This window comes from Sciurus vulgaris, assembly GCF_902686455.1.
Source record: "Sciurus vulgaris genome assembly, chromosome: 1".
Lineage (NCBI taxonomy): Eukaryota > Metazoa > Chordata > Mammalia > Rodentia > Sciuridae > Sciurus > Sciurus vulgaris.
Genome location: NC_136461.1, coordinates 90,726,242 through 90,738,632, shown reverse-complemented (window position 1 = coordinate 90,738,632; position 12,391 = coordinate 90,726,242). Strand labels below are relative to the sequence as shown.

At 42.2% G+C, this 12,391-nt stretch overlaps 1 protein-coding gene across 1 annotated transcript; it reads right to left on the bottom strand.

Annotated features, from left to right (window-relative positions):
* Positions 1-1,948: 1,948 nt before the first annotated feature.
* Positions 1,949-7,406, bottom strand: S1PR1 (sphingosine-1-phosphate receptor 1). Its single transcript, XM_079153531.1, has 2 exons — positions 7,076-7,406; positions 1,949-5,450 (listed from the first exon to the last, which is right to left on the bottom strand). Exon 2 carries the CDS (start codon positions 5,282-5,284, stop codon positions 4,139-4,141), a length of 1,146 nt encoding a protein of 381 aa, XP_079009657.1. The 5' UTR covers positions 5,285-5,450; positions 7,076-7,406; the 3' UTR covers positions 1,949-4,138.
* Positions 7,407-12,391: the final 4,985 nt, after the last annotated feature.

The following is a 12,391-nucleotide window of genomic DNA, read 5'->3' as shown; positions in this document are numbered from 1 at the left end:
AAGACAAATCTAGGCTGGAAATTAATGTAGTTTGATCCAATTAGTTAGGTGACCACAGGAAACACCACCACCCCAGATGAGAACCTAGAACAAGTCACATTTAAAAAAAGAATAAAAAAGAATAACTGAACATTTTACAGAGATTACCATAACCTATTACAAATACTCTGGGTAAATAATAGTTCCTAGTTAGGGATTAATTTTTGAGCCAGTGACTATTTACAAAGTCAAATCTTTAACAGTTGTCTATATAGACTATCTTAAATGTGTTACTCCAATACAGTTCCCTACTTCTCAATTGAAAATGAGATTGCCAATACTGAGAAGTACTTGAATTTCAAGTACTCATTTTGCAGAATTTCCTAAGTAGAATCCATCATTTGTCTGAAATTATTCTTTCAGAGTAATAGCTTCCAAACAGAGCAATATTTGTAGCCACCTAGAAAAAGTGACAGATGTCTCAGTGATGTATGGAATATTTACATGAAGAGTTAAAGGCATACAAAAAGCACTACCTATGTTGGAAGTACAACAAGCATATGTACTGGTATATTCTTAGCACAGGCAATATCCATACCAGAAGTTAATATATGGGAGAAGAACTAAAGATCTTTGTAATCGGACTTTTCACAGTTGCAAAAAAAATGAGGATGTTAACCTGTCACAACTGAAGTGGTGATACTACTAAATAGACTCCAGTGAACATTAATACAAAATTTCCACTGCTATAAACTTCTGATTTTATAATAATATTATTAGATCCACTTTTACTAAAGAAGAATAAAATGTAAGACCAAGAATTTGTCTTTTTTGGTATGGGGATTGAAGCCAGGGGTGCTTTACCACTGAGCTACATTCTTACTCTTTATTTTTATTTTGAGACAAGGTCTTAATAAGTTGCTGAGGCCCTCAGCAGTTTGCTGAGGCTGGCCTTAAACTTGTGATCCTTCTGCCTCAGCCTCCCCAGTTGCTGTGATTATAGGCATGCACCACTGTGCCTGGCTTACATAAGATTTTGATTTGAATATGCTGTGAAATTATAATCACATTTAATGACGATGGGGTTAAAGTACTATGTGATGTCTTTTTGTAACTTTCCTAGTATTTTGAGTCAATTGAAATTTTTATACAAATATGTCAAGTATTACCATACATCTTTTACTCTTCTTGAACAATACTAGATGTTTTTAAATCGAAACATTACATGTGTATATTTTAATATCAACATGGAGTCACTGAGATTTCTTTCTCAATGTCACATCCCAGAATATATGCAATTAAAGCCAGATATTCATGTTGGGATACAACCAAGGATACCCTCATCTTAGCCCTATGCTTTTAGGCCACGTCTGTCCAGGAAAATCAAAACCCATCACTCTCCAACTATCTCAGAATGAAAGGCACTGCCTGGAGTTTCCAGGGACAATGCTCATCTAATCACTGGATGTGCTCACAGGTGGGCAAGTCAGTGGTCGTCCCTGTCACCAGTGAACTCCCCATTCCCCAGTATGGCCAGCTGCCCTACTCCATCTTCCCCCACGCTGTGAGTCACCACAGTGCTTGTGAAGATAAGCCCAGAGTATGAACATTTTATCATTCACTGAAACACAAAAGGGACACACTTTTCCATTATGCTGGACGCGGTAATGGAAGCTCTAGGAAGTGAGTGTAACATGAACTCATTCCTTCCGCTTCAGCAGACAGATGGATAGAGACATTCCAGTTTGTTTCCAGCCTTTTGTCTTCAGAGCATTTTTGGCATTTCCTTCAGGAAACTGGAGGTTGTGACCTAAGGTTTCCTTAGTGAACACACTTCTGTTTCCCACAGTTAACCTTACCCAGAAATGACATCTACTCTATTAGGTGAGGTTTATCTTCATGTCCCAACTGTGTCCTGTGCATATTCAATGACACTTGAAAGCACAAATTCTGAGAGTAACAATAGGGCTGAAGAGCCAAACACACCAAAATACCTTTATTTAATCCCATTAAAGATGACAATAATACCAAAATGAGAATTAGCAATTACAAAAGTCTGTGATACTTATAAATTACCCTTGCTTTAATTTTATAGTTGGAGACATTAATAACTAAGAATGTTAACTCTTTCAAATATAATGAACAGAAAGTTTTCCAATAAAAGGTGCTATGATATTCAACCTCCGTTCTACAACTTGCTACTTCATTGATACAGTATATTCCCATATTGCTCAGAAGACAGGCTGGGGAATCCAAAAATGTCCTCAAAAATTAAGTTACTCAATATTATATCCCATATCTATAATCTCACCTCCCCAGCATGTTGGTGAACACCAAGAACATACACTTCTGTTAATCAGTTTAAATTGGTCATTGTGGTTCATAATTTAAATTAGATTGACGATCACATTGTTAATTCTTAAAAAAGAAAAAAAAAAAAAACAGGTTTTAGGACAGAATTATTGTACTTAATTTGGTTTGGCTTTAATGTAATTTAAAGCTCAATTAGGTTTACTTGCCAATGTGGTATTCAGAAGATTGGTGGTTTTTCTCATTCTTAAGACTCTTCAATGTGAGCTTACCAAGTTTCTCTTCCTGAAAAAGATAGTGGTTTCTAAACAAACCACATTTTTTTTTCACACCCTAGTTTATCAGAGTAAAGTCTTTAAAGAATAACAGAAATTTGCCCTTCCACTTTGATTCCAAAGAGCCACATAAGTCAAAGAGAATATCTCAATAATGATTTTTAAAAATGCTCTTCACAAAGAGATCTTTAAAAAAGATCAGTTTATTAATGTTTAAAAGTTGATAAAGCTATGTGCAAAATAATCCACAAAGTCAGAAACCTATTAAATACTATATTTTAAAAACAAGACATTTCTTGGTTTAATTGCACTCAAAAACCATACTAATGAGACAGTAATATATTTTTTATTCTTTGTAACATTTATACACATATTCAATTACTATCTAATGAACAGCTATACTGAAAAACTTCTGGTGCTCCCTATCAGTTAAAGTAATGCTTTTAAGGGCACAAGAGGGTGGTATTTTCTTAAGAAATACACATTCAATGGTGTTAACACAGGTTAGGAAAAAAATCCAATGAAATGACCTCTGCGGAAAACAAATACATTCAAAAATCATAAAAAAGTACTTTTAACACAACAAAATACAACCATCCTGTTGGTTGGAATGACTCATACAACACTCTGAAATAAACATCACAAAAGTGCCAAAGACGACGCTGTATTTGTTAGACAAGGTCAAGGAACTCTCTTGGTTTACAAAAGTTAACTCCCAGTTTTCATCTTGTTTTGTCTGTTTCTCCCTTGACAGTAAGGATCTTGGTTGATATCATTTAGATAAAGTAGACTTCCTTATGCTGATTACAGTCACAATGGATATAACACTCTAGCACATTTCATTGGAAAGATGTTTAAAAAATATATATATATCAAAGTGACTTCAATCTAACACCAAGAAAACGGATCCAGCTTACGTGGAAACTTTGGCCTCAACAAATGAAATTGCTTTACATCTTCAAACCATTTCTATCTCCTCACAGCCTACCTACTCAACACAGCCTTCCTGCTACAGAAGGTCAAGAAATGGACCAGGGCACAACCTCTACTCTGAGGAAGGCCAGGTAGTTACAATATAAAGTAAAAGGATCTCCAGGAGGGGTGTGAACAGGGAGGGGAGGGTGGGCTATGCAGAGCCTCCCTAGACAAGCAGAAGTGCACACATTCACTTGGGTTTGAAACTACAGTGAAAGAAAACATCTTCTGCTTACAACTCCAAACAAAGAGAAGCTTTCACATGGGGACTTTAGTCTTTGAGGAGGGGCCAAATGAACCCTTCAGGAGCTTGACAATGCTAGACCTTTGGCTCAGTGCAAAATCAAAGCTCCAGGGGAATAGGAAATAGGCTCCAGGCAGGGACCTGATCTCCACCCTTCCCAGTGCATTGTTCACAGGAACTAAACACCCACCACCACCCGGCACCACCGGGCTGTTCGGATTCTCCCCCTCCCTCCCTTTCTCCAGCTCTCAGCAGCTCCTTCCTGGCAGCAGTTGAGGCCCAGAGACCTTTTTCAAATACTGGGGTGGTGGGTGACCACGTAAGAGCACTTCCCTAGGATCGGCAGCATTCAGCTTTAGGAAGAAGAGTTGACGTTTCCAGAAGACATAATGGTCTCTGGGTTGTCTCCATCATCCTTCTGAGGGTGGGAGGAGTTGTCCGATTTACTACGGCTGAATTCCATACCAGCGATGATGGGTCGCTTGAATTTGCCGGTGGAGTCTCCACTGGGGCACTTGCAACAAGACATGATCCGGATAAAGGCCCGGCGCATCTCCTTGTTTGTCAGAGTGTAAATGATGGGGTTAGTGCCAGAGTTGAGCACTGCCAACACCAAGAAGTACTCTGCTTTGAAGAGAATGTTGCAGGTCTTCACCTTGCAGCCCACATCCAACAGAAGCAAGATGAAAAGGGGTGCCCAGCAGGCGATGAAGACGCTCAGGACAATAATCACTGTCTTCAGCAATGCCAGTGACTTCTCGGAGCTGCGGCTGGCCTTGGAAATGTTTTTGCGGAAGGTAAGACGGCGGCTTCGAGTCCTGACCAAGGAGTAGATCCTGCAGTATAGAATGACGATGGAGAGCAAGAGAAGAGTGAAGACTGTGGTGCAAAAGAGGATATAGTGCTTGTGGTAAAGCGGCAGCACGGTGGAGCAGCTGGACAGTGTGCTGATGCAGTTCCAGCCCATGATGGGCAGTCCGCCCAGGATGAGTGAGATGACCCAGCAGGCGCTGATCAGCAGGAAGGAGCGGGAGCTGTTGCTGCCATTGTGAAGTTTCATCTTCAGCATGGTGATATAGCGTTCAATGGCAATGGCTAGAAGGCTAAACACCGAGGCTGACAGGGCCACAAACATACTCCCTTCCCTCAGAAACCACTGGGCGGGGGTGAGCTTGTAGGTGGTGGCCCCAGACAACAGCAGGTTGGCTGTGTAGGCCACTCCTGCCAACAGGTCTGAAAGGGCCAGGTTACCAATAAAATAGTACATGGGCCGATGGAACTTCTTGGTTTTCCAAATGGTCAGCAAGACAAAGATGTTCTCCAGAATGATGCAGCAGCAGATGAGAATGAACACCACCGAAGTCAGTTTAATGCCATTGTCGTCAGGGCTAATATTCAGCTTTCCCGTGTAGTTGTAGTGCCGGACTATGATATCATAGTTGACATAGTCGGAGACCGAGCTGCGGAGGGCCTTGACTACCGGGATGCTGGTGGACACCATGGTGCTGCACTGTGTCCCCCCAGGAACCCGGAGGTGGCACTTCTCCAGATGAACGCTAGAGGGCGAGGGCGAGCGGGCCTTCACTCGCTGCGGGGGTGATTCTGTAAGAGATCCAGGCTTTTTGTGTAACTTTTCCTTGGTTGGAGAGGGCCTCCGAAACTGCAGCCTTAAACAAGTCACAGAGAGGAGAAAGTCAGGGGAAAAGCCACAGCACACTAGCAAAATTCATTCTAGCTAAGGCATTGCTCCAGTTTTGTTATTCCTGCTATTTTAAGAAAACCTGGGGAGAGTGCAGGGAATATATATATTTATATACATTTAGATATATATTTTAGAAATCAAATTATTTCTGAAAGACGAGAGAGGAAGAAGAAAGAGTGTAAGAAAAAATCAGCCAGGCTGAAAACTTCAACTGGATGAATGGAATAGTCTCTCTATGTTCACATACTCTCAAATTGAGATGGGAAATCTAGAGAAGTGCACCCAGTAACTCCATTCCCGGCCCCCAGCTCTCACCCTTCAGCTTCTCAACTCCTGATAACCTGGGATTCTCTGAAATGTTCATCAGTTCAGCTGCTTGCTCACACCAGCAGCCCATATTCTCTACCCAGAGACCCAACTGGCAAATCTCAGGGCAGAAACCCACACCTGGGTCCCCTCACCCCACCCCACCTCACCCCACCCCCAGCTTAAAGAGAAGAGCACCACCTCCTAATTGCCATGCAAGAAAGTAGATTTGCACGAAAATCATTTGACAGCATAAGCCATTTTCTGGGCTCTATTAATAACCCTCTAGGAGCAGGTGTGCTGAGGGTCCGAGGGCGTAGTGAGGTGTGGGCCGCCAGGCGCGCCCCAGCTCTGCGGTAAACAGGAAAGCTCAGCGCCTCCGTGAAGCAACTGCCTATTCTTTCTTCTTCTCCCCATCCCCCCTGCAAGCCCAGTACAAGTAAAGGTATTCAGTAAAAACCATTCATAAGAGATTGCAGTAAATCCCAGAAGTTTCATACGTGGATTGCCTAAGTATTTTCAGTTTAGCCAACACACGTACAAACACAAACAAGAAGTTATACCACTAATGACAATACATGCCACCACATTTCTAAGTTCAGGGGGCAAAGCTACTACTCTCAGAAACAAACAGGCGTATGATGTGCATTGCTAAACTGGCGTGGGCAGTTTTAGTTAGTGCCGTCCCCACAAAGCTGCCTCCTCTCGTAGAACCAGAAAGTGTGAAGGAACGGCACAATGCATTAGTCTGCATAAGTCTACTTTTAAGTCGTTTAAATGTTTCAAAGTAACGCAGCAATATGATTTTTTCTAAGTGAGATAATAGAAGCAGGAGCAATCCCAGCAGCTTCCCGGTCAGCCAGGCTGGTCGCGTTTCCCCCATCCTAACTCTGTACCTTGCTCAGAAGCAGTGCAAGTTTAAACCATCACCCCTGTCCCCCATATTCTTTGTCTATAGGGTTTCTAAAAATAAGCGTCTTCTCTTTCTTCTGAAGAACCGCAACTTCCATCCCCCGCCCCCACCAGTCAGTACTACATTTAGGGATTAATCCTTTTCCAAACTCCATAAATCACCGGTGCCCCAAGAACAATTCGATCAAGTTGGGCTCCATAGCAGCCCAGAAGTAAGTACTTTCAGGGCCCAGAGATGAATGCTTTCAAAGTTTTTGTTTTGTTTCGTTCAGGCTTAAAAATTCGTTTCGGCCACCGAGGCCCTCCGGCAGCGGCACGTCTCCACGCTCCCAGCCATCGCTGGCCAGAGCCCGAACGGTTCTTGCCCCCTACCTCGCTCAGGCAGGACGAAGTTGCGTTAGAAAAGCTCCGGGTATGCACCGCGCACTCCGCATCTTGCCGCTGCCCCAGACTGACTGCACTCTGCTTTCGCAAAGTTACTGGAGTCCGGGACCCTCCCTCCGCAGCGGTGCACTCCAATGGCCAGCCCCGCTCGCTGCTGCCCGCGCCAGTCTGCAAGGCAAAGTCGCCGAGCGCCACGCCGAGGCAGGGTGGCTTCCTTTAGGAGGAGGTTGGGAGGGGTTAATGCCTTAACCCTTCACGCCCTCTGAGGGCTGGGAGCCCCCGGATCTGGGCTGCTGGGACACACCGTCCAGGAAAGAGCTGGGACAAAAGCAAATAATGAAATAAAAAAGAACCCTTCCCGCTGCTTCCCCAAGCAGCGAATCTCACACACACACACACACACACACACACACACACACACACACACACACAGGGGCGGGGGGGGGAGCGAAGGGGCGGAGCCTAGTATCCCCTAAATTCTAATATAGAAGTCATGCCCCTCACCAGCAATCCACCACTCTCAGACGATGGAGAGGGCTCATCCAAGCCCAAGGAACAGAGGAGGCGGGAACCTTTAGGAAACTTTTCTCCCGACAAGACAGAGGGGCAGAAGACGACCCAGCGTCTCATAGTGCACCTCCCCGGTCCCTAGCTTCGCAGCCCTTGGTCGATCCGAGTGTCCCTAGTTTGTGGCCAGCAGCCCCTAGGGCCACTTCCGCGCGGGCAGGGGAAAAAGAAGCCGCTGCCCAGGGAGTTCCACTCGCGCTCTAGGGAACCGAGGCTGAGACAGGACTTTGAGAGGTATGGAGGGAGCTAGAAGCCAGAAAGGGAGAGTGGACCGGAATGATCCTGTACCCTCCCTTACCCTTCCAGCCCTGATCCCGGTGAAGCCTAGAAACTTGCGGTCTCAGGGGCTGAAAGTGGCTTACTCCGGTGCATAGTAAAATGGGACAGCATGGGCGGGAGTTTCCCTTATTCAACTGGGCGCAAAGTCAGACAGTGTGTCCCAGATTCTGGCCAACAGTGAGGCCTTTGAGGAGGTGGGCTGCTGCCCGGCCTTAAAAGGGTTAGAAAATTTGGGAGGCTCTGGAATTCTCAAAGGGGAAGAGCCTCCCGGCCCAGCCAACTAAAGCCTCCGCAACTACCCAGCTCACTGCGGGTGCCCTTCTCTGTCTTCCCATTTGGGAGACAACCCAGAAAGCCTTGAATCTCAATATTTGCACCTCTCCCAACCTTTTCTTTTGCTTAGATAATACTTAAGAACGTGCATCTGAGAGTTGGCATTCCATCAGATTTGCCTGACTGGCAAGCTCAGGGCACTTCTGCCCTGCCCTACTGCTATTGTTTTTTGTTTCTTACGGTACTGGGGATTGAACCCAGGGACGCTTCTGCCATTGAGCTACCTCAACCCTTTCTATTTTATTTTATTTTATTTTGAGACAGATTTTTCACTAGTTGTCCAGGCTGGCCACGAACTTGTGATCCTCCTGCCTCAGCCTCCCTACTAGCTGGATTTACAGGAGCCACCACAACCGGCTGCCTTGCCCTCCCCCCCCCCCCAAAAAAAAAGAAAGAAAGAAAAGAAGTTTCCACCCTGTCTCTGCTCCCACCGCTTTCCCATCCCAGCAGATGTGAACAGTTTCCACAGTACAGTTTCAATTGACAGACACACCCTGTACCTGAATGACTCAGAAGGAGGCTTAATGAATAAACAACAGACCCCTAGCTTCTGGGATTTTATGAGTTGGTTAAAAAAAAAAAAAAAAACAGTTAATTCACAGTCACCTTAAAATCCACATCAGCAACATAGCACCCAACATACACCCACAAATTCAGTAGCATGAGCTTACAAAATGGAAATTAAGATAACAGAACTCCAGACTCCAGAATAGACTGAATGGGTTTAAAGACTTACTTCATTTGAGAGGGGAGAGATGTCGTGTCTGTCCAGCCAGTAAAAGTGAGGAATTAGAGATGTCTCACATGCTGGGGTTAACTGAGTTCTTTATAGGGAAAAAAAATTGTAGTGAATCATGCACCTGGACAGAAGCAAGCATGTGGCAGACTGACACTACTGCTGTGTGAAGCAAGCAAGCACTGCTGGCCTTTTGTCCACAAAGGAAATACCACTCAGCTTAAGTTAACTGTAAATTTCTCAGCTAAGGAGTAGTAGAAATGGGTTCCACCATTTACCTACTGCAGATCTCTGGTCTCCTAGCTTAATGTCATAATCCATAAGCAATTAAGGAATTGAAATGTGTGTTACTAAAAAGAAGTAGTTCTCTTTATTTAAAGTCTTAAACTTGTACAAATTTCTGAGTATATATATCTACACAATTATATGAAAGAATACTAGTGAATGTCCTCTTAAAACTAGTTAGTTTTACTGTGTATGTATATTAAGTGTATATACATGAAGGGTTGAAGGTTCAGCTCAGGGGTAGAGCGCTTGCCTAATACACTCAAGGCCCTGTGTTCCATCCCCAGCACTGCTTTCCTTTAAACCTTTCATTGTTTGCCTATGATATATAATGAAAAGTTGTTCTTTTAGTATTTGTGTACCAGATTCTAAGTGTTACACATGTTAACTCATTTAGTCCTTACAGTTTAATTCCTATAAGTTAGGTAGAATTATCATCCTAATTTTACAAATAAGGAAACTGAGTCCCAGACATATTAAGCATATTGGTTAATGTGGGATATAACCATAGACAGGCTGCAGACTCTTAACCACTACTCCAAACCACCAAGATAAACCTCAAGTGTGAGAGAATTACATGGGGGAAATAAGTCCTTTTTGTTGTGAATACCGTTCACAACAACATTCAAAATTGATCCAATGTTTTAAGAGCTAATGATTTTTTTGTAGTATTTTGCTAAAGATTATTTAGTAATATTTTGCTAATGATTGTTTAGTAATATTCATCCTTAGTTCACATCTATGAGATATAAAATGTAGATGGTCACTCAGGCAAAATTAGAAAGTAGGTAAAGCTATTTCCAGGGATGATATCTCTGTCAATTCTAGGTCTCTATTCCCTGTACACCTCTCCCATTGCTTTCAAGGGAGCCCCTAAGAATTGCATTCTCAAGTTATCTCCTGGATACTAGTTCAGCTCTTTTTTCTGCCACTGCATAGAAGTCAAACCTAATGATTCTACCTTATTGCTCATCCCACGGTTACATCTGATGCCTGGTTCACATCAAGATTACTCCATTCCAAATTTCTGATCCCAAAACAGCTTCAATATTCTTTATGCATGTTTTGGTGCTTCTCTTTAAGGACTGGCAGATAAAATACCGTGTATCTTTGTGGGCATAAACTTAAGAACATTTTTAACTGCAATCCAAGTGTAACTGGGTAAATTGTATTTTTATTTGCTCAATCTGGCAACTCTACTCTTTCCTAATTATTCCAGTCACTTTGCAACTCCCTACCTTGATGCCCAGTAAAGATCCAATCCTACCCTTACTCATTTATCCACAGGAAAATAACCAGCCTTCTACTTCATTAAGAAAACACTATGAAACACCCCAACTTCCCTCCCCTCCAAGTTTCAGCTTTATAACTTCACCCAGCCTTACCTCCTTCCCTCCTATTTCAGAAGTGAAAAGACTGTTCCATAAAGCCATACTCTTGCTTGTATCACCATGCTGCATCTTCCAAACTTTCTAAGATTTACTCAGCTCAGTAGTTTCTTGTCTCTTCTACTTTCAATCCTTGGTTTTTGATGACTTTTTACCTTCATCTTACATAAATATTTGTTTCCCCGACTGAAAACTCACTGTCTTCCCTCATCCTAGCACCCACTACCTCTGTTCTTGATTGCCAATGATCAAAACTGCATAGAGAAAGATGCTTGAGTCTTGGAACCAGACAGATTAGGGTCCTGGGTCTTAATGCTGCCAGTTCCAAGCACTGTGACTTGGGGCAATTTTCTTTATCTTCCCTGATCCTATATTCTCATCTCTAAAATGGGATAACATTTCTTTAAATCACACTGTGAGGATTGCTGCTACATATACGTAAAAAGTTCCCCAGAGTACAGAGAAAATGCTGCACCTGCCCCCCACCTCTACCTCTACCTCTGTTGTAGTCATTTCTTTCATTATCTTGCTTTTTCCAATTTCAATTCACTTTCCTTTTTGATTTCTAAATAAAATTAATCCATTAAACAAATTAATCCATGCACATCATTAAAGAAAAAAAAAAATCAAATAGCACCAAACTTGCCAGGAAGCCTATCAGTCCTCAAAGGTTTACCTGATCCTCCAGTCCTCCTAATCACTACAGTCTTCTTGATGCTTCTTCTGCAAGTCTCTAAATCCCGAATTTTATACTTCTATAACTGCATCATCCATTTTAGACCATATCTATAGATTTTCTACCATTCTGAAAGAGCATTAACTTCTTACTCTTTGCTTTTTTTTTGTTTTGTTTTGTTTTGTTTTGTTTTGGTATTAGAGATTGAACCTAGAGATGCTTTACCATGGAGCTACATACTCAGCCCTTTTGTATTTTTTATTTTGAAACAGGGTCTTGCTGAATTGCCAAGGCTGGGCTTGAACTTGTGATCTTCCTGCCTCAACCTCCTGAGTCGCTGGGATTACAGGCATGTGCCACTACACTCAGCAATTTACTTAAAGGAACATGCTTGTGTTATAAATTTTCTAAATCCTTTCATGTCTGATATTTTAGCAATTCTATCCTTACAATCAACTGCTATTTTGGCTATGGTATTAGAGGTTGTAAGTAACTTTCTCTGAGAATTTTAGAGGCATTACTCCTTTCTCTTTTTATTTCTAGAGTTACTTATAAAAAGTCTAAATTCCAGATTCTGGTTCCAAAATCTCCCATGTGTACTTCTATCCACTATCTGCCTATTAGTGTTTTTAGAATCTTGTTTTAGAATGACAGGATGATATGCCTTGGAATTTCCAAGTGCTTTGCAGTTCTGGTAATCATCTGAAATTATCTCTTCGATGACTTCATCTTCTCTATTTGTCCTCTCCTTCCAGAACTCCCACTATTCAGACTGTAGTTTCCTCATATTTTAATGACCATTTTCCTTTATTTTTTCTTCTTGTTTCTAAGAGATTTATCAATTTTCTAAGCTGGAATGGGTATATTGGCCCTTATCCTGTTACACAGGGTGGAGATGGAAGACTGGAGGTTTGGATGTTTATTTTAATTAAAATAATTATATTTAAAAATCAACAGAAAAAAGAATGAAAAGTGAGATAATGAAAGCATTAAATATAGTGAGGTTATAAAGAAGTGGTAGGGAATGTAGGAAGCATTTC

Excerpts from the sequence above, each read along its gene's own strand:
- S1PR1 (XM_079153531.1), bottom strand. The coding sequence starts at position 5,284 with ATGGTGTCCACCAGCATCCCGGTAGTCAAGGCCCTCCGCAGCTCGGTC.